Source organism: Episyrphus balteatus, chromosome 3, assembly GCF_945859705.1.
Source record: "Episyrphus balteatus chromosome 3, idEpiBalt1.1, whole genome shotgun sequence".
NCBI lineage: Eukaryota > Metazoa > Arthropoda > Insecta > Diptera > Syrphidae > Episyrphus > Episyrphus balteatus.
In genome coordinates this window covers 98,202,413-98,229,867 of record NC_079136.1, presented here as the reverse complement: position 1 = coordinate 98,229,867, position 27,455 = coordinate 98,202,413, and the positions used below count along the sequence as shown (strand labels likewise).

Below are 27,455 nucleotides of genomic sequence, written 5' to 3'. Positions count from 1 at the left end.
GAATTTTGAACTTTTAATGCGATTACCTATTAGTCCAGTGCATTTATAATTTGACCCAGTAGTTTGTACCACCCCCAAAATTTTTTTTTTGCTCATTCGATAGAGCATTGGCTGAATATCATTACCCTGATTTTTCGCACTCGGGAAATCCACCTTTCGGCCGCCACCTTGGATTTTAGTTTTTGTTGAATATCTCGATTTCTATTTATCCTACATAAAAGTTGTGTATACAAGAAACGTAGGCAATTTCGTTTTTTGTTTTTACTTTTTTGGCTTGTAACTTTTTTAATATTCAGAATATCGAAAAAATGTTCTTAACATAAAAGACGCGTTTCTTGTATACATAACTTTTATGTAGGATAAATAGAAATCGAGATATTCAACAAAAACTAAAATCCAAGGTGGCGGCCGAAAGGTGGATTTCCCGAGTGCAAAAAATCAGGGTAATGATATTCAGCCAATGCTCTATCGAATGAGCAAAAAAAAATTTTGGGGGTGGTACAAACTGCTGGGTCGCCCCATAAATGCAATGGACTACATTTCATTTCTTTTACTTGCAAGATCAAGAATTTCCCTTGCCCTCGAAGCCATGATTTAATTAGTCTTTAAGAAAACTTAAAAACAAATTCAAGTCCAAAACAATACTTTGGAAATTTCTTCAAGGCACAAACATTGTAACGGTACTTACCATACGCCAGGCAACAAAAAAAAAACTACTGAAAAGCATACTAAGATACATTTAGGTGTCAGCTTCTTTTCTTTTGTACTAAAAAAAAAACTAAATGAAACTTAAGTTCATAAAACTTTTAAGAATTCCATGCAGAGCAAACTAAGTCAGTATACCTAGTATGAATATGTTTAGTAGAAATTTTATTCATAAAAATGCAGTTAGTATGATTTTGTTTGGAATAAGTGATAAAATAGGGCAGTATACTAAGTCCTTTTTTGCCTATATCTTTCTAGCCGATTGTTGGATTTGCATGAAAAAATTATGAAAAATAAAAGCTGATAGGTACGAGGATTCGAAAGGTATACATAACTGAAAACTATACTATGTGCACTTAGTATGTTTTTGCATGGGACCATCGACATGTCTAGTAGAGCATGAAAGATTAAATGCATCCACACATGCACTCAAAAACATTCGACTTTTTGGTTGCATTTTTGTCTGAAGTCTGATAGAAACATCAATCAAGCTCGGTTGGATCAAACGTTGCAGAAAAAGGTGAATTATTTTAGTATCAAGAATTAAGGGTCTCATACTACCCATGTACATTCTTACTGCACTAGAACAGAGAGCAAAGACGTGTCGCCAGAGGAAAGTACATACATTTTTTATCAAACTCGTATTCGAACTGGGCTCACTGTTCGCACACTGGACCAATTAAAAGTTAGCTAGTTTTTTTTTTTTAGCAAATTTGCTTATCCATTAACAGAAATAAAAAAACATTTCATACCCGTTTTTAAAACTTCAGGAACAGATTCTTAAATGAAAAACTGATTGTAAACAATATTTAATCCGTTGTTCTTTTAAAGTAAAATTAAAAAACTTGCAAATTTCTTCTTTTGGGCATCTTATTTTATTCCATGTTTTTTTTTGTGTTAAAATATAAAAAAAGAAAGAACTCCACTACAACCACTCTTATCACTGAACATCTTAGGCAACCAAAGCTGAAGCTGTCTTTGATTCGTATTTCCAGTTGGGTGGGAGTACGCTCTTGGTCTTGTAGTACCTGGCGAGCCTGTGGATTCTTGATTCGACAAGAATCAAACGGAATTTACCGTCCTTGTCCTTACGGTTGCGTTCCAGATGCTTGCGCATAGCAACAGCCCTCTTGATTAAATGGTACAAATCCTCTGGGATATCAGGCTTAAGACCAACTGATTTCATGATACGGAGGATTTTGTTTCCGTTGACGAAACGTACCTGAGCAACTCCATAGGAATCACGGAGGATGATACCTGTGAAAGGAAAAGATATAAAATTGTTTATTTATCGTCTCGACTCAAAATGAGAGTGGCCACTTACCGATCTTGGATGGGGTCATACCCTTCTTGCCCAATTTCTTGATTTGTTCCCTGACATCTTCGGCGTTAAGTTTAAGCCATGAAGGTACTGTCCTTCGGTATGGGAGAGCGGATTGGGAAATACCCTTGCTGTGAATTTGAGAAGATAATAAAAAAAAAGTGCCGATTAGAAAATCAACTCGGAGAGAAGCACATGTATGACAAGTTTGTGGATATCACTTTAAAAATTCAATTTAGACACGAAAATTTCACATCTTAGTGAAGGAAATACATTGATGAACATTTTAAATTACATTTAAACTTGAATTTATGCTATTTAATTAAGAAAAATTGTATTTTTACCCAGGAGCGTGCATACGACCCATCTTGTCAGATTTTTATTGTACACGAGAAAGAACGGAACGGAAGTGGAGAGTTGGACAACATGGCTGCAAACTAAGTGTGGACAACATTCAGCAGAAAAAAAGTTGTGGAAACTTAAGGTTGACAACTTATTTTTAATTTTAAGGCCAAGTAAGCACCGAGAAATGTAAAAGTATTTTATTATTTTTTTTTTCAAAAAAGAGCATAAATTGTACAAGTATATGTGAAGATCAAAGTAATTGGCGTTTTTCTTTTTACATCTGAGCAGATCATGAAACTGTTAAAAAATATATATGTTTTTAGCTCTGAAATATCAAAGCATACAATTTCTTACAAACGTGATTCAAGCTTGGTTCAGGAAATTAACTTGATGATTTCAGCGGATTATATAGCTGTGGTTCAACTTTTGTTCAAGCATGAATTTGACTATTTTAACATATATATGGACCATGAACCAGGGTTCGAACTACGGCATACGTTCGTTAACGTCCCAAGTAACAATTTTACTTGCAAAAGGTCCATTTTCTTTGATTCGGCAAGCTATAGTTTGTATAAGTTTAGTTTAAGGCTTACTTACGCAAATCATCCATTTTGGAAACAAAGGAGGTCTCCTTAAGGCCATCTGGAAGTGTTTAGAAGAAGCCTTGTAAATATAAGTTAAAGAAGACCTTCATAAGACCTGTTTGAACCGTTTTAAAGAAGCCTTCTATTTTCAAGTGACAGAAGGCTTTCATAAGACCTGTTCCAAGAGGTTCTTGTAAGTATGCAATGTTTTCATCTCTCAAGTATGCACTGTTTTTCACCAATAAGTATGCAAAGCTTTTATCCTGCAGATATGCAATGTTTGTAACACTTTAGAAAAAAACATTGCATTTTTATGTGAGGTTTCAATTAGCTCCCTTTTTGCCACTCATCTTTAATATTCGAGTATGGTCTACTGGTAAGGTGCTGGCTTGGTATGCAGAGGTACGTGGGATCGATTCCTGGCGGGGCCATTTGTAAAATAAAAAAAAATGTGTTCTTTTTCAATTAAAATAAAATTCTTCCCATTTCAGAACGACAGGAAAAGCATTGACATGGCCAAAAAAGAAGAAAAAACAAAATAGAAAAAAATTAAAAGAAAAAAAAAATCAATAAAATCTTTTTTTTTTTTATTCATAAATTCAACTTCTTATAACAACCTCCATAAGGCCTTATTATAACATCCAATGCAAATGATAGTTTCCTTAGCGAAGCTATAGTTTCCCTAAAATGTTTCATTGTTTTGTAAAAAGGCCTGCATAAGGTCGTTTTACGCTGTTCGTCACAAGCTATTAGCTTGTGGATTGCCTGTGGAGGAAGGTCTTGGGGAAATTCGATAATGTGCGCCAAAATGATTTGCATAAGACATGTCCTTCTTCTTAAACAAGTCAAAAAATAGCTTGCATTGACCCTTATGAAAGCTAAATTGTTACTTGGGGTGTGGTTGCTATGTGTCCCTATCTTTTTCTATTGTTTAAATAGAGAGAGCAATAGTCAAAACGTTAACGTATGATCGTAATCTTGTGCGGTGATCCGACCCCAGCGCTAAACCTCAGCCCTACCATCGATTTCAGAAGATAAAAGTTGGTAAACAACAGATTAAATATTTGTACAGCTGGCTTTTTTTAGGCCGTGTGTGAGTTATGTTTAGCCTTAAAACCTAGTACGCTGCTGATGCGAAACGAAATTTTCCATACAAAATTTCGTTAACGAAATCTTGAACGAAATTAAATTTGTTTTGTTTTTTCTTTAAAACTTATTTCCGGATGTTTTTTCTTGAATTTGTTTTGATTTATATTTCTATTATTTGTACTTTTCTATAATACCTGATGGTATTTTTTCGTTAACATGTCCGCTGTTGACTTTGGAGAATTCAAAATTTTTCGTTTCGCTTCAACAGCGTACTAGGCTTAAGCCTTAACTACAATAACCTTAAAAGTGAAAAAGTTGGAAATTTACAAATGTAATTTTTTTTAATTTCTTTCTAGCGCAGTTTGTTTTTGGAAAAAAAAAACTAAAAAAATTGTTTTTTAAACAAGAAAATAAGCTTTCTCCATAATTATTTTTAGTTTTGTGGTCGGAAAAACTGCCACAAAATGAGTTTGAACATTTTTACTTTTTGACTTTTTCCAAAAAGTGGCCGTTTTAGTTATACCTTTGAAATTTTTGTAAAGATTTTCAATTGCCAAATGTTTATCTTTCTTAAGGCTTAACTACATACACCAATTTTTGGATAAGTACAAAAGTGAAAATATTTTTTTCTGGCTAGCGCAAGTGTTTTGTGAAAAAGAGTATACAAATTGTTTTTTAGACCAAAAAATAAGATTTCTGCATCATTTGTTTTAATTTTCCAGCCCGAAAAACTATACTAAAATGCGTTTGAAAATTTTCACTTTTGTACTTTTTCACTTTTTGAGCCAATGTAGTTAAGGCTTTAGTTTTATACAAATCATTTTGACACATTTTACCGGAAATCCACAAGCTAATAGTTTGTGACAAACAGTTTAAAATTGTCTTCTTTTCTTTTCTTTTCTTTTCTTCTCTTTTATTTTCTTTTCTTTTATTTCCTTTTCTTTTCTTTTCTTTTCTTTTATTTTGTTTTATTTTATTTTATTTTATTTTATTTTATTTTATTTTATTTTATTTTATTTTATTTTATTTTATTTTATTTTATTTTATTTTATTTATTTTATTTTATTTTATTTTATTTTATTTTATTTTATTTTATTTTATTTTATCTTATTTTATTTTCTTTTTTTTTTCTTTTCTTTTCTTTTATTTTATTTTGTTTTGTTTTGTTTTGTTTTATTTTATTTTATTTTATTTTATTTTATTTTGTTTTGTTTTGTTTTGTTTTGTTTTGTTTTATTTTATTTTATTTTATTTTATTTTATTTTATTTTATTTTATTTTAATTTATTTTATTTTTTTTTATTTTATTTTATTTTATTTTATTTTATTTTATTTTATTTTCTTATATTGTCTTTTATTTTCTTTTCTTTTATTTTTCTTTTATTTTCTTTTATTTTCTTTTATTTTATTTTATTTTATTTTATTTTATTTTATTTTATTTTATTTTATTTTATTTTATTTTATTTTATTTTATTTTATTTTATTTTATTTTATTTTATTTTATTTTATTTTATTTTATTTTAATTGAAAAAGAACACATTTTGGAAATGCAGATACAAATTTACTCCATATAAAAAAAAGATCAAAACAAAATTGCCCATCTTTTTTGTTGATAGACAAGTTTTATTTACGAACACATCCAAAAACATCACTGAACGATTTCATAAATGCATTTTGCATGTTCTACCAACACTCAAATAACAAAAAATTACAAAAAAAAATCAACACTCCCCACTCACACTGCACCAAGTTCAAAGCCTTTTTTCTTCTCCTGATAAAATAAAATGGCCGAGTTTGTACAGAAGAACAAAAACTAGTGCAGTGCTAATAAATTTATTTTTTTTTTTGGTAGAAAAACTAAACAATTTACTCAAGTTTTCCAATCAAAAACATTAAAAATCTTCAAAGTATCTAAATTATTATAAATTTATCATCAATAAATGAAATTTGCATAAGAAAATCAACCTATTTTCTCTGCAACAAAAAAAAAAGTGTAGTGAAGAAAAAAATTATTATATAGTCTTAACATATATGTATTTATTATATATATACGTATAATAGAATTGCAAATTTATAGACACATACAAAAAAAAAAAACATTTTTAAAATATTTTATAGTGGAATTTCTCTAAAAAAATAATAATTTATTGTAAAAAATTTTATGTATATTTGTTGCATTATTTCCATCACTTTAATGTAAGTTATGTCCGGTGAAGGTGATTCCGGTGATAGCAGTGATTACAGTGCAAAACCGTCAACCTCATCCGCCAATAGCAGCAGGCGCATAACACGTAGAAATGCTGCTTCCACATCTGCATCATGTTCTTCCTCGTCAACAACTCGAGGAAATGTTAATGCAGGAAGCGGCTTAAATGGCACCAACAACAAGAAGAAGCGCCGAATTGTTATGCGAATTGAATTCGATGACGATTCAGATGAAAGCAGCAGCTCCGCCAGTAGTGGCAGCAGCAACGGCAGCGGCATGAGTGATGATGCCATTAATAATAAGCAAATCAGCAAATCTAGAAAAATAAATAATTCCATTAGCGACAGCGATGACGATGAGATTAAACCATCGGCATCATCTAACAGAAGAGTGCGAGGTAAACTTGGTAAAAAATCAAATTTCGTCTTTAACAGTGATGATGATGATGATGATGAGAGCGGTGAAGATAATGTGCCGGTTGGCGGCATTCGCCGCCGCAGTCGACGCAATCGGCAAATACTGGAAGATGACGACGACGCCGCCGAGGAGCATGGCGAAGGGGGCTCCACTAATTGCAGAGAGGTAAACTAATTCTCTTTTTTTTTTTTTCTTTCTTTTAGGATTCCACAGTTGTTGTTCTACTCTTGCGTGGTTTTTCTGTTTTGTTTCTCAGATCGATTTATAAATGAATTTTTATTATGTATCTTTTTTTTACAGGTTTATACATATTTGAAAAGAATTTTATGTATTTTGTTTTTTTTTTTTGTTTGTTTGAAAAAATAACAAAAATACAAGATACACACATTTTATTTAGCTGATTTTTATCAAATATGCGCAATAACAATATTTCGAAAAAAGTGAACTCTGTGGGTGAAGTAGAATGATGAAAATGTAGGTATGTAATTTCGTTTGAATTACCTGCATACAGACAACATTCAAATGTGTGTATTTATTGTTTACTAGTATTTGTGTTATAGTAGTTTGAATACAGTTAAGCATTTATTTCACAACATGAACTAGATGAAAAATAGGTACCTACCTATCTATTTTTCAGTAGTTTCCAAAAGGAGGTTATAGCGCCACTTTGTTTAAAGTAAACAATTGAAAACTGCTAAGAATCAGTAGTTATGAAAAAAGCATAGAAATGTGGGTGAATTTTTATAAATATTATCTACCTGCTATTTCTGTAAACAAGACATTTTATTTTTTTGAGAACCAAAAGTTGCAAAATAAAGAAACTCATAAATACCTATTTATTAGTAGGCAAAAATTAAATGAAGAACTGACTCTGAGGGTTGATTAATATACAGTGGCGACAAAATAAATAGCACATGTACCTACCCTAAAATTTCTAAAATGAAAGTTTTTTCGCACTTTTTTAACTTAAAAGAGCTGTTTTATTAATGAGGAAGTAAGAACATAGATATATTTGATTTATTAAAAAAGAAATTAAGTACATTGAATTCTTTAACAAAAAATAACAACAAAAGCATTAATACATCTCAAGTTTTTTAGGACAAAATAAATAGCATACTTCCTAAAAACACAAACAAATTAACAGAAATTTTAACACAGTTAAAAGAAAATAACTAGTATTTGGTTGGGTAACCCTTATTATTTATCACAGCATAAAACCAGAAATCGTTCAAAAGGTACTCAGTACCACCAAGCTCGTCGAAATTCCTGCCAAAGTTTGTCCAAATTTGAGGTATCACACCTGTTAATCGCTTTTCCCACGTCACTCTACAAGTCCTCAATAGAATTCAGATCTGGGGACTGGCTTGGCAATTCCATAACACCGATTTTTTGGACGGATATCAATTGTTTCACAGGCTTAGTCTTATGTATTGGATCGTTATCCTGTAGAAATGTCCACTTTAAAGGCATTTCCTTCACAGTAAAAGGTAGAATAGTGTCCCTTAGGATTTGATTGTACTTAAGGTGGTCCATAATACCCTCTATCCGATGAAATGGCCCCACACCATACCAAGAAAAACATCCCCAAACAAGAATACTAGCCCCACCATCCTTAACAGTCTATATTTTATACTGCGGGTCACATTTCAACTGCCCCACGCGGGGAATTTCCGTATGGGGCATTTGGAAATGCGCCCTATGGGGCATAAGTACGGTGACCATATTTCCAGAAGCAAAACCCGGGACACATACAAAATTTTTCGGATGGTTTTGAAAATATTGATTCTTTAAAAACATGAAAATAAATAAAAATTGAAATTTTTTAAAATGCGTTTTCATAATTTTTGCTCCATTTTGATATAAAGATTTCTTAAATAATTTTATGGGAGCATTTTCGTTGAAATCATTTAAGTCATATACAAAATAAAGGAAGCGTTTTTATACTTAATAAGTACTGTTAATCACTTCTAAAAAAATATTTTTTCAATCAAAATCGGAGAGCTATTTTTTAACATTTTAATTTTATTTAAAATGATTTGAAATTGTATAATCTTTAAATAAACTTCTAACATGTCCTTAAAATTTTTGAAATTTAGCTGAAATTACTAGACAACGTGGGTTCTTAACTCTTCTGTTCTTTATTCGAAAAAACTTTCCCTGATGGAGCTTTTCAACCTGGCAAATAAAAACTGGAGTTAAATATAATTGGTGACAAATTTTAAAAACTAAAGCCTAGTCTAGAGGCAAATTGAAAATTATAAAACGAGCTCAACGAAATCCTAAAAGAAAATTTTACTTTTCATTGCACATTACGTAGCTTAACCAACGAAATTCTTACCTGTGCAAGAATAATTGGAGAGTTTTCAATCGTTTGTCACTCATACTTAACGGTGCAGGTAATTTTTCTTGCTCCAAAAGAGTTTTTTTTTACTTTGGGAGTCTCAGAAAAATTTTCGTTTTGCTTCGGCAGCAAAATAGGCTTGACGCTTTTATACGAACAAATTAGAAAAACTTTAAATTTGCAACCACTGCTTATCTTGTTTTTCGTACAAAGTTTTTAAAATTTTGAATGAAAAAATCAGAGAATTTGCAAATACGGGACAATCACGGGACAAACTACAAAATACGGGACACTTACACGTCCCGGGTTTCTTAAATAAAAACCCGGGACAAGCTGTAAAAATACGGGACAGTCCCGGGTAAACCGGGACGGATGGTCACCGTAGGCATAAGAGGCATTTCCAAATGCCAAATACTAGTTATTTTCTTTTAACTGTGTTAAAATTTTTGTTAATTTGTTTTTAGGAAGTGTGCTATTTATTTTGTCCTAAAAACATGAGCTGTAGCTGTATTAATGATTTTGTTGTTATTTTTTGTTAAAGAATTCAATGTACTTAATTTCTTTTTTAATAAATCAAATATATCTGTGTTCTTACTTCCTCATTAATAAAACAGCTCTTTTAAGTTAAAAAAGTGCGAAAAACTTTCATTTTAGAAATTTTAGGGTACATGTGCTATTAATTTTGTCGCCACTGTAAATATAGACAGTCAATAAGATTTATAAGTCAAAGATAAAAATTGAGAGGTGTTCAGACATTTAACTTAAAAATGATATCAATTATACGGATAGGTGTGCAATACAATACAAGTTATGTTTAGACAAATAAGATTCTAAGAGCTGTTTGCTGAAACGAAACTTAGGATTTAAGAGCCGTTTGCTGAATCGAAACTTAAGCATTTATGTTCAACATAAATACTTATGTGCCAGTTTACGCACAAGAAATAGTAGAGAATAAGAGTTTATGTTCAACATAAATTATTTAAGTTTCGATTCAGCAAATGGCCCTAAGTTCTACATAAAACCTTATGTGACAGTTTAGGCGGAGGAAAAAGTAGGGAATAAGATTTTATGTTGTACTTAAATATTTAAATATCGTTTCAGCAAATGGGTCTAAATTGCTTGAATATTTTGCCTTTCGACTGGCTTTTAATACTCTTGCTGTTACAGCAGAGTGAAAAAGAAAATAAATTAACAATTTCCTAACAACAACCAAAATTTCGATCTTCGACTTGCAATTCGATACTTTTTAAATCTCTTTCAATTAGTTTTTCATGCAACTTCTAGAACATCAACTTTATCATGAGCCCTTGAGACTCACCAAGTTCAAAGAAAAAAAGATTGCTCCTTCAACGTGAAAAACTTATTGTGTACTAAATTAGGAAGTCTGTCAAATTTTTGATAGTTGAGAGAGAATTATCTTAGAAATAAATAAAACTACGAAAGACTGTAAAAGAGTTTGGAACAAGTTGAACACTATTGAACATCACAATTTAATATTTTACGTTTAAGTCGATAAACAAAAACACTTTTTGAATGCAAAAATTACAGAATCGAAGATAAAGAAGAAATAATAAAAAAACATCAAATTTAGAGCTCTCAAGATTGTTTCTTACTTCATATGTTTAAATCAGTAAAATATGACGGTTTAGTTTTGACTAGCTTTGTAGTGTAATTTCGCATTCCAAAAGCTAGTTGAATTTCGACTACGTAGCCACTAGATTAATGAATTCCCCCATTCTTGTGACTAAATTTGTCGGTGGAGAAATTTCATACTCTCACGAGCGCTCTCTTTTACACAATTTTTGTAGTTTGGAACAGACTCGGTACCAATCATAACCAATCATTACTGAATTCGGCAGTCTCAGTGTGGAATGGACCTTAACAGGACACTGTCTCATAGGCAGACACGCCATAAGACTTGGCGTAATCTCTAACGACTTCTGTAGAAGTTGCCTTGATGAGGAAGAAGAAGAAACAATCCAACATCTTCTCTGCTCATGTCCTGCCCTTTCCAGTAGACGTAAAAAATACTTGGAAAAATATTTCTTAGAAGATACTAGTGAACTAATCAATACTGACATCTTCAACCTTCACCGCTTCATTAAAAGCTCCAATTGGTTTAATTAGTGAGGAATTTCCTTACAAAATCATTGCATCACAACGGACTAATAAATGGTCTAAGGGTGTCAGTCGTTTTCCTGACAGCCATTTCTACCTAACCTAACCTAACCTATAAACAATTTGGAAAAAAAATAAACAAATTGTGGGGCTTTCCATTGTAACGTAGATGTCTCTTCTATGTTATAAATTAGATACATACATATGTTGCTTAACGTAAACGACATTAAATCAACCAAGTTTTATCGTTTGTTTTTACTTAAAACTTGATAAAAAGTTTGGCAGGGTGAATATCAATTGAAAATTAAATTCACAAACACTTGTTAACTCTTGACAAAGAGTTACCTGCCTATAAGAAGTTTCTCATTGCAATAAATCAAATTTGTTACTGATCATTAAAAAAATATGACAAACAGCTATTGCAATACATATGTACATATAAAGTAGTTTTCCGAAATATGTACGTCCAGGTATGTTAGTAAGCTAGCTTTTCAATAATTTTATAATGTCGTCCACAAGTTCATCAGTAGTTTTATGATCTCGTTCATTTACTTTCCAATTTTATTTGAGATTTTCTCATTTTGTTCACATCTGTCTCAACTTATGCAGATAAAAACTTTGCCGCCGGATTTAAATGTGTTAAGTCACAAAACTGCCTTTCTTGTGTTTTGATCAAATAGGAATAAGCTCTTACTCTCTTTCGTTTGGTATCAGAAACATAAATTTAGAGCAACTCAATGTTAAAAAACTTATGATTTTCATTCATTACTGAAACTTCCTGGAACAGAATGTAGCTGTGGCTGTAGTTTGTAGCGCGGTCAATGTTAAAAAGTATTAAATTAGTTTTAAATTGCCACAATACGTAGCTGACTGTAACAAGGAAAGTCGAGTCAAATTTTACTTCAAGCTACAGCCGCACGTTTCTAATGAGATTCAGTTAAAATTGTTTTTTTTTTTTCAGCGTACTTCACAGTTAAGCGCGACATATTCTATTCATCTCTTCTAAACTTTGAGCGATCTTTTTTGACACCTTGTACTACGGCGATATTCTTTGCTACAAGGAAATTCGTATTCTTTTCCTCTATTTATTTAGTTAAGTTTTAATATTCTACTTCTTTCCCAATAAACTTCAGTTTTATTTGTTTACTGCAAACAAAAAAAAATTCTTAAACTAAAATTCTTTGCAAATTTAATTGTTCTTAGCTAATTTACAAATTTTTGTCTGTACTATCTATTTACTTTTCCGGTGAAATGGTTAAATCAAGTATGTTTGACAAAATGCATTGTAGAGAAGAGAGACCCACATATTCTATTTTTTAGAAGGAATTTTTAAATATTGTTGCTTTATAATGCGTTCATGTTTGTTGTGATATTTTCTATTATTCTCCCACATACACTTTTCACTTATTCACAAATGTTATTGTTTGATTGGCATCGACTTTCGGATTTACTCAATTTAATACTCCGTTGTCATTCATGGGCCAATTTGACCTATGATTTTTACCATAGAACACATACATAATTAACATAGTCTTACTTCCAGGCCAGATATATTTTTGTTTATTACGGCTGTGACAGAATATAATTATGTTACACCCACACACAAAAAAGTTTTAATTTCATAAAGAGTCATAATGTGTGTTATTCAATCAAATTGCAATTCTCTGCAAAACCTTGCAAACATACAACCCTATCGTTATAAGCCAGCAAAATGTTGTATTGTGAATCACTTATATATTGTGCATGGTTTGCACAGAATTCATTAATTGCAATTGTTTGTTATAATTTTTTTTGACATGGACTTGATGTCTTTCTGGAACATAATGGGTGACAAGCTCAGTTCACGCTGTCACGAAAACGTGTAGGTACACGCAACCCTCGCCACTCTTCTTGTTGTGAAGAATTTCAAGATTTGAGAGTACTCCTCTTGACACATATTACACCTCATTCCAAATGGCCTAAAATGCCTTTGCTTTGAATTTGCATTATCATACATAGTTTGTTTGGGAATTTCCGAGACATACAGTATCGGACAAAACATTTGCAACTCAAAGTGGTACTAAACAAATTGTTCAATTTCGTTAAAATTTTAATCAATATCTACTATAAAAAATGTTCATATACATATTTTGAAAGCTCATTATTTTAAGAAAATAAAAAAAACTACATAATTTTCAAATAATAATAAATATAAAATAAGCTACACTGAATTGTATCGGCTAACCTCAAATTAACATGCGACAAAACAATTGCAGCTTTTAATTGAACTACAAAAAAGTATAAAAATAATCAATATTTTGTAAGAAAAGGTTTGTTTTCAATAACGGCATTTCATCGATGAGGCATTGGTTCACTATTTGTAAAATAGCTATTGGTATTTCTTTCAAAGCCTTTTCATATCTTTTTCTGCATTTTAAAAATTGTGTAGATTAATTTTACGTTTGACGATATTGCACAGGTTTTCTTTTGCTTAAAATCGAGTAACAGCGGTGGGCAATCCAAAACTGTTATATTGTCATCATTAACCTCGTTTTTCCAAAATACTTTTCAGGGCTTATTGGTCCATCATTCCATTGATTCGATATAATGGCTTCAAACCAGACAGTAAAAAAGAAATCCCGCTCCATCTTATTTCCTCCTCCATGCTTCATATTTTTCAAGCAAAACTTTCTTCAGGGAAGTCAGGGGTGGAATCGTGTAAGCTGATTTTTGATAGTTGACTGTCAAATTCAAGAAAATTCGTCTGTGTAAGATGATAGTCAAAAGTGACTATCATATTTTTTTGACTTTTTCAGCTGACACCTATTTAGGTGTCAATTTGATACAATTTAACCTTTGTAGCATATTTTTTTTTCTTGGGTTTTCGTTGTGCTTTTACTTTGTTTGGGAAAAATGAATATTTTTGTGCCCGTGCCATTATTTTAAGACTACAAAATTAAAAGAAAGTAACTGAATATGAAATAGAAAATCGAAGTCAGACTTGAAAAACAAATTAAATTATATTTTACATCCCCGACTCAAAGTAATTTGCAATCATACCTTTGTACACAAAAAAAAAAAAAAAATAATTTGAAATAATATTTAGTGCTTTTTATAGACTCGTACAAAATTTTCGAATAACATAAGATACTTTTTTTGAGTAAATTAAACATTTTGGAACTGCTATCTGAATTCAAAGTTTATACAATATTTTGTGGGATTCTTTGTAAGCGATCCTTTTCGAGTTTTGTTTGCTGGATAGACATTAAAGTTATAAATTATTATTTTAAGCGTTTCAAAAAATATTAACTTACGTTTTTAATAATTGTCTTCTCAATTATTGTAGCTATGGAAGTGAAAAACTGAAACTCTGCATCGTTTTTTTTTAATTTAATGACGTTTGACAGATGTCAAACCGAAGTGATACCAACTAAACCAAAAATAAAAATGATCTAAAGACGATCACCTTACACAGATGGAAAATAGTTGACTATCAAATTTGATAGTAAAAAATATGATAGTCAAATATCATTTTAGCCGATTCCACCCCAGATTTTATCTTGGTTTAAGTTCCATGAGATGCAACATCGAAAAATACCCAAAGATCATGTGCCATAAAGCTAAGATTGTTTTTTAAATGACCCTGTTAGCTTGTTTTTTTTTGTCAAAGGATGCATTGGAATTATGTGGATGTGGGTGATAACATAAAATGATTGGTATCTTGGATGGGATATGGATATATAAAATAGTCAATCCTTTGAGATCCCACTTAGGTCTCAAATTATCAAATTAAAGTGCATTTATAGATCTGAATTCATAAATGAAGGTTTTGTTCACTTATATGAGCTGATTATGAATTAATTCTAAAAGGAAATGTTTGCTGGGTAGCATCAAAAGAAATTAGTTATGCTATAATGTTAAGTAACTTGTTTCAACATAATCTAAAGGATTTCGCAAAGATTTAAACAGAAAATCTCTCTGATATCTCTTTTTTTTTGTGATCTCTTAAGTTGGAGTGTGTTTTTTTCAGCGAAAAGAGAACAGCGCCTATCGTACTTGGCATGTCATTGTTTCTTTTTTCTTTGTTTATATCGAAGATATACTAAAATACCAATATTTAGTCTTTTTCTTTCGTTTTTCTTTCTAACAAAAATAACATACCAAAGTATGTAGATCTACTATGTACTTAAAATCACCAACCATGGTATGGTGTCTTGTAGCGTTTTTGTTTTAGACGTCCGGGACTGTCCGGAATTTTTCTGAACGATTCTGAAACTGTTCGTTTCGTGACAGTTCTAATTCTGAAAAGAAGACAAAATCGTTTCCGAATTTTGAGGAAGAATCACACTCAAGACGTCAGAGTAAGGAAATGTCATTGTTTGTTGTTCATTTCTGCATTTTATGATTTTAAACTATGTACAAACTTTAAGTTACATTAAAATAAAGTGAAGAAAACAAAATAAACAAAACTCAGGTTTTTGAACACCCCGGAAACCATATAAGGCCGCGATTCAAGGCTGCCAGACTTTTGAATTCATTATAAGAACGAATTAGGCTTTAAAATTGCAAGCTCACATTTTGGTTATTCCTCAAATCCCAAAATTTGCTATGTGCTGTGCTTAGATTATTTATATTATTTTTTTTGTAAATATATCTTCAAAAAAAGAAATCTAACGCCATAATTTCCACCGTAGTGCATTTCAATTTTACCATTCCCCAATTCTTAACAATGGTTAAATATCGTTGTTCTTTTAATACAAAATAATTATGAATTGTACTAATATTTGCAGGTGAAAATTGTTCCTAGACTCTTTTTGAAGTGCCAAATAGTTACGATTCGTAACTGTTTCCAACTCACATCCATTATACGAGTTAAGGGCGTTGATATGCCAAAGCGCATAGATGTTTTGTTTCAAAGACAAACTCAAACATTTTTTTTCTTTTGGTAATCAACGGAAAATTTAAATTAAAATGGAAGCTAATCAATTTTATGATGCGAACAAATGTACATATTTAGTATAAAAAACATGATTCTCTATTATGCAATTGGCATTATTCTCAAAAAAATAGGTAGTTTGACTGTTAAACAATATGAGTGTTCAACGACGCTGTTCTGGACTGTTCCGGACAGAAAAGAACTGGGGTCGAACTACGGCATACGTTTGTTAACGTATGGTTGCTATGCGTCCTTATTTTTTCTACTAATTAAATAGAGAGAGCAATAGTGAAAACGTTAACGTATGATCGTAATCGTGTGCCGTAATTCGACCCCAGCTTTTGGCTGTTTTTTCCGTTCTGAACTGAACAGGTTAGAACAGATTCGTGACAAGTGTCAAAACCAAAGCTGTCATTTTTTGTTTTGATTTAATTGATAAAATTTAATATTTCTCGTGTGCTGGTGCTCATGGTTTTTACGACTAAAAACAATTTTTACTTATATTTTTCGCAGTAAAAACACAAAAAAATAGAAGAAACAAACGAGAAACGATAAACGAAAAATTTATGATAATTTACAATTTGTTTATTTTTTTATTTTGACAATTGACGTTTAACTGACTGTTCAAAATTGTTCTTAAGTTTTTAACGAAACAGAACAGTTTCCTGTCCTGTTCTGATTTAGCTAAATCCTCGTTGAACAAACTTAATATCTAACAACAAATTGTTCCTAAATGATTTGTTAAGAACCCAACAAATCTTAACAATGACACTTCTACAATTTTTTTTTGATTTCACAAGCATAGGTAGTTTTGTTTTTAAAGCTTCTGACTAATGCTTTTTTTTAACCTTGCAAATTACGAAGACATACAAATCCCATTCTGATCCTGATCAATTTATTTACAGTGTAAATCATGAAAATTACTAAATTTGTATTTATTTATTTTTTTTTTTTTTTTCAAAAACGATTTTTAAGATTTTGATGTTTTTATGCCATTTATTGAGTACGTAATTTTTATTAAATAAAATCAATAAATTATGTTCTCAAGTTCAAATTTTTTAAAGAAATTGTTAATCATTTCAAAAATTATATTTCCCCAGAAGAATGTACATAATGTATTTTTCGACTGAGCGAAACCTTCTTTTATTAGATTGCAAAAATTTCTACTTAATTTGGGATTTTATTTTAAAGGTTAAGCGCACAATAAAGCACGCTAAACAATTTGAACACCGATTTGCATTCCTGTTTATGTCGGTCGGATTTATCATTAATACATTTCTGTCTTATACAGTGGAACGGATGTACTTTTTTCAAGTTTTTTTTTGAGTTAATATCATTGAACTAAAACGTCTAAATGAAATTTTTCACTCCAGCTTGTTTGGAGAAAAAGTTTAGTTTTCGTGAGACTTCGAAGTCCACCCAATACAATAAAAAAGTTTAACAGCAAAAACATACTTGGAAATACTTCACTTTTTTGAAGTTTTCAGAGTTTCAGAGTTATGAGCAAGAAAAAATATTTCAAAGTAATTTAAGCAAAATCCGCCCACTGCCACGCCCACTCTTATTATTGTTTGGTTTCTCGAAAACGGCTCTATATGTACATAAATAAATTTTATTTAATAAAAGCCACTAGTGGAAAAAATTAACGGATCAAAAGAAAAATTCCAAATTTTTTGAGTTTTTTTTAGTGGCTGTATTTCCCTTAAAAATGATCGCATTAAAATTTAAAAAAGATAAAGCTCGAACTTTCAGTTTTGAGAAGTCATAATGAATTTTTTTTTTCGAAATTTTTCCGTTTTTTTTTTTGTCTAAAAACTTGGAAAAAGCCTTTCCAGCATAACCACTATATGGACCAGATAACTTGTTTATTCAGCTTGAACTTTTTTTTAAAGTTTGATTTCGACGCTTGCAATATCGAATGTTGAACGGGAAAGGATCTTTTTGTCTTAAACCATCAATATCTCAGCAACAACTGATTGCACAAAAAAATTAAGGAGTTTTTTGAAATCTTCAATAAATTTCCCACAAAAATCAAGTGGGTTTTTGAAAAAATATATTTTATTTTTGCCATTTTTTGAAAAATCAAGAAAAAAGGGCTGTTTGTTGCTATTGGGATAATCAGGCTCTAACTTATATTAAATGATTAGATCAAAAAGCGTAGAGCGCATTTTGGTTGTGTGTAGTTTTATTAATAAGTTTGAACAAAGCGCGCTCTACTTTTTTAAGACTAACCATTCATAAATTAACAAAATTATTTTATAATTTTTAATGCGTGATAAAAACGTTTTTTTTACTTTTTAAATCTTATCTTTATTGAAAGTAAGCAAAATTCGATTTAGGTTGTATAATATGTATAAGCCTCCATTATTTTCACGAATTTCCCGCAAAATTTATTGTGGCAATCTTTTTGTTTGATAGAAAAATATACCAAGTATTATGTGCGTAATACCGAATTAAGTTTTCTGAAAGCAAATGTCATAAAATATGGGATCAAAATGCCTGTCGCGAAACAAATTCCCCGAGGTATCTCGTCAACCAGAAAAACAGATCTTATCCAAAAAAATAAGCCAGATTTTACCAGAAAACTGGCTTAATATCTGGAAAACACTTCCCGTTTTGTTTGGAAAATGACTGAGATACATTAGCGAAAAAATTTAAACTATTTAGTAAAATGCTAAACCATTTCTAGTAAATTACTTAGTATGTTTCATGTTGAATTATTATTTTTGATGTTTTTTTTTGTTTGTTTGTTTTTTTTTTTATGTTATTTTAATTTTTTTTAATTATGAATTAGTGTCTATTTTTGCTTATGAAATGTTATGAAAAATTTTTTATTTTATTGGATTAAGTTAAATACAAAATTATGGCAATTTTCCCGAATCTTTTCATTTATCCAAAAGAGCACATTTGCACCCTTTATGTGTTTTACTTATTAAAAAAGGGCGTAGGTTTCTCCATATTCTTTTAAAATTTTTAAAAATATTTAATTTAAAGGTGCAAAAACCAGAAACAATAAAATTCAATTTAATAAAAACTACAAAAGTGGATATGCGCCCTTTTTGCTTAGCACGGCATTGCACATCTTATGTGTTTTACTAAGCAAAAAGGGCGTACATATGTCCATTTTGTCTTAAAATACACTACATATTATAAAATCATGAATGCCATAAAATAATACACTTTTTTAAAAGAATATATCATTTTTTTTAAATTTTGAAAAATAATTAATTTAAGGGTGCGAAATCCAGAAACACTAAAATTCATTTATCTCAAAACTACAAAAATGGATATGCGCCCTTTTTGCTTAGCACGGCAGTATAGGTTGATTCACTTATGTAGCCTTTTCTGGAGACTTATTGGTATACATTTTTAGGGACACATAACGGTATTTTTCATAACCAATTTTGGAAATGATTAATTTTCTCAACTTCTTCTACGATTTTCAAAAATCATTAGGTACGTACTGTTTTTTTTTCGGATAAAATGATTTAAGGTACCACCTTTCATACATTCTTAATTTTTGTCTTTTTGTTGCCACTTCATCGAATCAGCATCATTAGCTGTGTGTTTTTGTTTGGTACAGCTATCCGCAGCAGAGCCTTCCAAATTTCAACAATGAACAAAGATTTATGCGTGATCAGAACAAAACAAAAATTTAATCATAACCTTAATCCTTGATACGTATAGAATGTATGTTGGTTTTAGACCCAACTTTTGCTATACTGAAAAAGTTGTTCAAAGCAGCTTTAAGTACTAAGCAGTAGATAAATATTTCCAAAGGAACGCAGATATTATTATACATGATTTTCTTCTCACATTTTAGACACTTTTGTTTAAAAAATAAACAAAGTAAAAACTTATTAAGCCCAAGAAGTAAGATTCATCTTGGTGCCAATAAATTTTTTGTTTGCATAATTGAGGTCGTGAGTGCAGAAGTTACGTCATGAATTTGTGTTTATCTGATAATGAGAAGCGTATACAAAAATAAATATTTCTTTTTAAGTCTAAATTCAATTTGAGAAAAGAGAGGGAAGGTTATGAGACAATTTTGCTCTTGTGGGATATCACATATGTAATTAATTTTGTTAAAATGTGCTATTATTTTAAACGATTATTTTGTACTAACACCCTGTGTACGCAACGCACCATTACAAAAAATAATGTGCATTTCATGTTTTATCTAAAAAATTAGAGGTTTTAATCAAAATTTTTATAAAATTTCGAAAGTTGTTATTGTTTTTAATGTTAAAAAAACATTGACGCTTAAAACGTACATATAACTCCCATCAAGCAATTCTGAGGTATTGCACTTTTTTTGAAAACGGTTAAATGGTCAAATTAAATTTTCCACACATAATATTACAACCAATTGCAATAAAATCCGTTATTAGCTTTTAACCGCAACTTAACTCTAGCCACAACTTAAGTATTTTTTTTGTTTTCACTTTTCTTACTGGACCTATTTCTATTTCTAACACTTTATGACACGTGGTTGTACTTGGTGTTAGAACTGAACAATAGACTCATATTTCATGAAAAGTCATCCAAAGATGACTTCAAACTAAATCTTCTATACAAGTTTCGTGTTTGAATTTGAAAGTTTCAAATTTTTGTGAGAAAATAGCGATCTTCGTTAACATTTAAATTGTTGACTGAAATTAAATGTTCGTGTTCTCTTTTGTTGCTTAACCTCTTCAGACCCTGGTTACATACATATATCGCGCCGTTCCCGCCAAATAAGCGTAAGCGAAATGGGGCTTACGATGTTTTTGTTTACAGAAAATGTTTATTAATTTTTGTTTTTAGACTTATTGGAGACGATGTCGATGTGAATTTTATTCTTGAACAATTTATTGATTAGATTCCCTCCAAATTAGCGTAAGCGAAATGGGGCTTACGATGTTTTTGTTTGCAGAAAATGTTCATTAATGTTTGTTTTTAGACTTATTGGAGACGATGTCGATGTTAATTTTATTCTTGCACAATTTATTGATTAGATTCAATCAAAAAAGTTATATTTTGTTTTGGAAAAATGCATTTATATGTTGTCAATAATTCATAATTATGATTATCGCTTACGGTAATTTGGCGGGAAGGGCTCGATATGTGCACTTTTATTTTTTCTCTTACTGGAGCTGCCAGGGTGTCGCTAACAGGTTATGACAGGTAATTGTTCTTGGTATATTTTCTATGAACTATAGAGATTCATATCCCACCATCTTCAAACAAAATCATCTTTACAAGTTTTTCTAGGTATAACAATTTGAAATAACATTTAGTTATTTCCTAAAGGAAATACTACGCTCTAAATCTTCGCCTTTGGATATAAAAAATTGATTCAAAATACGACATTACCAAGGGATATTATATAGTCAAGCGATGTCTGCCTTCTTTTTATACCTAAATTTTTTGGCAGAAGATGGAAACCAAATCACTTAATTTTTGATGACACATCTAGCATAGCAGAGTCTTTTCAAGGGGGTAAACTACTCTATAAGTAATACCCCGTGGCCCGATGGTTAGTCGATGGACTATGACGCCAGAGGTCTGGGCTCGAATCCTGACCCGCACTACCTAAACACATTTTTTCATGGATACTTGCTCTTGCAAGGAATCAAAAAAGCCTATCATTGTCATGAAAAAGTGCATCTCTGACTAGGCGTTCAGACTCTTTGGGAAATTGTAGATCCCTTCTATTCTTGAAAATTAATTAGGCCTTGCGCTTTTATGGGGTGTCGTTCTACAAATTTATTTATTCATTGATTTCTAACTATTCAAAAATTTCAAAACAAAATTTAACATAACATAGCCAAATACTCACTTACTAAGGGTGACTAGCGTCACAAGACGGCAAAAACCCGTTGTGGATTTGGGCCTCAATCAACAAGCTTTTTAATCTTAATGTCCAATTTAAAAATAACGATAGGCGTCATGCTTGAAGGACCTAGGGCCCCCATTGCAAACAAATTCTTTATTAAATTAATTTTCTTGAATAAGATATGAATTCAAAATATTCTCTTTGCATTGTAAACAAATTAAATAACAAATATTTTTCTTTTAATTTTTTCAGAATTCGCGAACTGTTAAAAATATGAAAAAATCGAATGGACCACCAAACGAAATACCAACATCTTCTACATCACAACAACTTGAGGAAGAGAACGGCTTTAATTCGGACAGCAGTAGTAATGAGCTGCTCGAAAAGTGCCCCATATGTTTGTTGTCCTTCCGTACTCAAGAAATCGGGTCGCCGGCAACTTGTCAGCATATCTTTTGCGCTAACTGCATTGAAGCGTGGTCGAAAAATGTGCAAACGTGTCCAATCGATCGTATCGAATTCGATCGCATTGTCGTTCGGGAATCTTACGAGAATCGCGCGGTAGTTCGTGAAATTAAAGTATGCGGGGCGGATTGTGCCGAAAAGTTGAACAATAGCGATGAAGACGTTACTCATTGTGAAGTGTGCAATAGACCAGATCGCGAAGATGTGATGCTCCTGTGTGATAGTTGCAATCAAGGCTATCATATTGATTGTCTAACACCAGCGTTATCTGAAATCCCAGAAGGATCGTGGTATTGTGATAATTGCTTTGACTCGGAAAATGAATCTGACATGGCAGATGATTTAACTGAACTGTATGCAGATATCCGGGATATGGGTATTCCAGAGACAAGATTGCGGGTTACTGAAGTGCATCAACCACGTATATTACGTACACGTCAAAATGAAAGAATTCGGGCGGCTATTCTTTCGCGAACTCGAGCTAGCACCAGAAATCAAAATGTAGCTGCAGCGCCATCAACAAGTAGATCGGCATCAACATCATCTCGTACTACAAGAACCGTTCGCAATAGTTCAAGAACAACGGCAAGAGTTCCGAAGACTCGTAGGCGTCGTCGTCGTCGTGCTCGCCAAAGAACATACGTAGTTGAATACGATTTGAATAATTATGACGAGAAATTCGCAATAAAGACAACTAAACGAGTTATTAAGCGAAGACGTCGAAAGCGTACACGAAGAACAGCGCTAAGTCAAAGACAGGCAGAAATTCTTTGCGGAGAAAGACGGACGGCCAGTAAACGTCTCGCTGAGCAATTGGGCGTCAAATCTACGGATCGGGATGCGCGTGCAGCAGCTTCTACACAAAATTTCTCGCTTTTTGGCAATTCAAATGACCTTGAATACTTCTCGGACAGTGATGATGGAGGGATTGAAAATCAGATCGAGATCAGCACTGGTGGAGGAGGTTCAACTGCTGTGCAAACTTCAGTGAGAATATCAAATTTCCGAAGTCATCGTGGAAAAAAGGGACTGCTTTCGAGATTGGAACGTGAACCACCATCAAGCACTCCAGATCTTCTTTCGAACATCATGGACTTACAGGACCGTTGGCACAATGCCAGTCGGCATATGGACGCAGTGAGGATTGGCCAAGATGGTTCATTGAACCTCCCACCTCCATCAGCGGCTGGTGGACCGGGACTTACTGTAGGAAATACACCCGTTTCTTTAAATCCAGCGCCAACACCAGCAACAACACAACCATCTAATATTGAAATCACCCAAGCCCCAATGTATCCCCGCGGTGGAGGAAATAATCGTAATTTCAATTCTGGAGGTGGTGGAGGAGCAGGAGGCAATAGTGGAGGCGGCGGCAACTACAATAATAATCGTTACAACAATCAATCGAATTATAGGGGTGGATCAGGAGGAGGAAGTGGAGGCGGAGGAGGTGGTGGTGGCAATTATCGCAACAATTATGGTTCAAATAGCGGAAATAGTGGAAGCGGATTATCCGGAGCGGGAAATCTGTTCAATATGGTTGGTAGAGGAAATTTTTCGTTCAGCAGCCAAAATCAAAATGACAACAATTCAAACAATAACAATCCCAACAACAACAATCCGAATAATCGAGATCGATTTAACCAACGCAATAATAATAACAACAACAACAGAAATAACCAACGAAACTCCCTTCCTCTCTTCAACAATACCAATAACCAGTCTAACGACAATTTGATTACAATAAATCAATCGCCCCTTCAACACCATCGGCAGCAAAATCTACCAAATATGCCCACTCAGAATTCACAGAATAATATTCCACCACTCGTTCCTCAATTCCCCAATCACCAGCAGCAGCAGCAAAATTTGGGTATGGGTACAGCATCTATTTTGCAACCGCCACCGGTGTTTCCATTGCCACCACCTCAACCACTTTTTGGGCCACACAATCAACCCATGCTAAATCAACCGCCTCCAATGCTATCAATGCCACCGCAGATTCCGCATGTCGCACCTGTGATACCGCCATTAATGGCAAATCCCGTATCTGCGCCACCACTACCAGCTCCACCGGCTTTCAATAACTCTCTATTTCAATTGACTGCAGACTATGATGACGATGATGATGATTCAAATTGTCCAAACTTTTCAGTGTATTCTATGGAATCACTGCAAGTTGCTAAATCTGATGTCAGAACTGCAGCTGAGTCCAAAGGCGAAACGCCAAAGGTATGATGGTTTTTTATTTAAATTTATTTATTTTTTTCATAAATGGCTTTGATATGTAAGAAACATCTCCAAGAACAACTCTCCAAAAACAAAATATTGCTCTCAATCTATAAAAAACAAATTTACATTAATTGTACGCTCAAGGAAGTATCTCAGTCTTGAATTGTTAATCGTTTTATAAAATGGTTACAATAATGCTTTTATAAAATCGTGTTTCTAATTTTTTCTTTCAGTCACATGAAAATAATTCTTTTACATGTTTTGTTAGGAAATTTCATACAATTTTTTAATTTTTTTTATTTTAATTGACCATCTGGATTAATTCAAACAGGAGGAAAAGCTAGTTTTTACTTTGCTTTAAATATTTAAATATCTTTTCTGTCTTAAAAATATTTTTTCCACTTATGTGCGTCGTATACTTTGCCCCCTTTCTCATAGAACCAACTAAAAATAGTAATGAAAGCTTAAAATAAATAAACAAACAGCAATTTTAACTAACTTTTACTAGAGGCGGTTCTACAGTCGCTTTTGTTGTATTAAAATACGATACTTTTTAAAACGATAAAAGTGGTATGTATTTTATAATTATATAATTCTCCTTAATTAAAATTTGGATATTTGGTAGGCATCTGAAGTAAGAAGTCAATTTTTTTTGTTTTAATGATCGGTTCAAAATTGTAAGGTCCATAAAGTCCATAAAGTGTCCTTCTGAATGCAAATTTTGCTCTTCTTTTCTCGATGAAAAGTCCTGCGACTTTGATGCCATTAAAAGCAAAAAATATATGCTTCAGCACAAATATCAACAAAACTTTGATTGTTGAAATTTCAAGTGCCAATGTTTATTGCAATATCCAAACTTTTTTTTTACTCGTGTCAGAGACCTCAAGGGGCACTTACCTGAGAGCGCGAAATATTGAAGATAACATTTTTGTGGCACACATAAGACCTTCGCTTCAATCAAGTTTCTTTGAGCCAAACAAAAATATCTTCAAGGTTCATAAAAAAGTGCATTCGAACTCGAAAGAAAACTGTTGGACTTCTCTATTCCTATCGACTAAAAAACTACACTGGCACAGATACAAAAATTATTGAGAATACTCAATGCTCATCCCTTAGCCTTGGTTCTTCATGAGCTAGTTGGTAAGTAAAGTAAAGTGAAGTAAAATACAAATATTTGCATTCATCCAACCTCGTAGTTACATAAAAATATTCTGAATAATTCATTATTAAAAAAAAAAAAAAAATACAGTACTTATTCTCTTAAGTCTCATGATTTGTTCTTAGCCCTTGGTACCCTAATTAAGTAAAGAGCATTTTCATAAAGACAGTTCTGTTCTTTTCATTATTGTTGTTTAAAGCTCTTGAAATTTATCGCTTTATAACGGTAAATGCGTCGGATTCAATTTTGAATTACAAATCAATCGAAATGCAATTTCAGATTCGTATGTAAATTTATGAATCAATACTTTACATACTTATTAGCATTCTTATCTTTGATCGATTACAAAATAGTAGTAAGTAGTAAGGCGAATGCTAGCTAGATTAGAATAATTCACATTGAATCTTTAGATCTAAACCGTTTACTGGTACACGTGATACAAATTTATTTTTTTTCTTGAGAAATCTTTTACTGTTAATCGGTTAACATGGTAGTTCAATGTTGTTATTTCTGATTGTTCAGTCGCTACTATCACTTTGATAATCACTTTTATGAAATAAAAGTAATGTAACGTAATGTAATGTAATGTTTTTTTCTGTCGACTATCGAGAATTTACCGATATCAGTTCTGAATTGGTAATAACGTACTATTAAAAACACAAAAAAAAAAGGAAAATTAGAAGATTAACATTAAGATGCGAAATGCAAAAAATGCGAAACAACGGCGACTCTGCTTATTAAACAGTGTTCAATTAGGATAACTATTTAGGAACCAATAAGCAATTAGCTGTCCCAAAAACCAAATTTTTATTCTTGTACCATTTACAGCAGGAAGTAAAAGATCCAATGCGACACACTAATTTCTACTGTGAAAGTTGTTTAAATACCAGGTTCTTCAAATGAAACGAAAATTTGTTTTTTTTTTCAAGAACTTAAATGGCAGGTTCTATTGTCATGGGTTGGACATTGTTGTTATAAACATAATTTTAAATTCTATGCACAGCTGAATCAAGTTAGCGTTAACTTTTATAATATCAATAGCTCCTTATTCGTAAATTAATTATTCATGCAAACAAAATCTTAATTTATTAAAAAAAAATAGACAGTGTATTTTATTTCTGTCAAGGATGACACAGATTTAGCGAACTCTGCAAGAAGATTTTTTAAAAAATGTTTGAATAAGGTTTTTTTTCCTCAAAAAATTGAATTAATATGTCAAAAACTTAGTGCTCTGAAAATTGTTTGTAAGTGTGTTTATTAGACATTTGGTCTTATGCGGTGAGATAAGTTCAAGCTGCTCTTTTTTCGTTTTCATACAAAAAAAAATATCTAAATATTCCATCGCCGAATTGCAAAAAAACTTAATTCTAAACAAAATATTTGACCAAGAATTTGAAAAACTAATGACCAAAGATTTGAAAAGATTTTTTTTATATGTGAAGTCATACCCGATTTTTCATTTTATAGGTAGTAGCGCGTGTGACCATTATGCCAGACCTCTGGAAAATACGCCTATTCCGTTGTCATGAGAAACTTTTTATTTTTTCCAATGGGAATTTGCAAGTAATTGAAGGTCCCTTCTACTAACTTTTAGCTAAAACAAGTGTAACCAATAATGTCCAGAATTAGTGCTTCAGAAGCATTTGGCTCAGTAATTCATTCATCATCGAATTTTCCCGGAATGCATTGCATATCTCGGAAACATAGAATTCAATTGAACAATTAAATTTCTCTGAAAATA

General features: G+C 31.7%; 2 protein-coding genes across 3 annotated transcripts in view; one reads left to right on the top strand and one right to left on the bottom strand.

The window, feature by feature from the left end:
* Positions 1-1,557: 1,557 nt before the first annotated feature.
* Positions 1,558-2,504, bottom strand: LOC129916950 (40S ribosomal protein S13). Its single transcript, XM_055997217.1, has 3 exons — positions 2,371-2,504; positions 2,030-2,157; positions 1,558-1,962 (listed from the first exon to the last, which is right to left on the bottom strand). The coding sequence occupies exons 1-3, from the start codon at positions 2,391-2,393 to the stop codon at positions 1,658-1,660; spliced, it is 456 nt and encodes a 151-aa protein (XP_055853192.1). The 5' UTR covers positions 2,394-2,504; the 3' UTR covers positions 1,558-1,657.
* A 3,281-nt stretch (positions 2,505-5,785) lies between these two features.
* LOC129916926 (uncharacterized) overlaps positions 5,786-27,455 on the top strand; it is a 40,515-nt gene continuing 18,845 nt past the window's right edge. The window contains exons 1-2 of one of the 2 annotated variants that reach the window (XM_055997140.1): positions 5,786-6,831; positions 22,111-24,555. In XM_055997140.1, coding sequence (XP_055853115.1) covers positions 6,247-6,831; positions 22,111-24,555 — 3,030 coding nt within the window. In that variant the 5' untranslated portion in view covers positions 5,786-6,246. The remainder of the gene's footprint in view (positions 6,832-22,110; positions 24,556-27,455) is intronic. The other variant, XM_055997142.1, reaches the window with a different exon arrangement.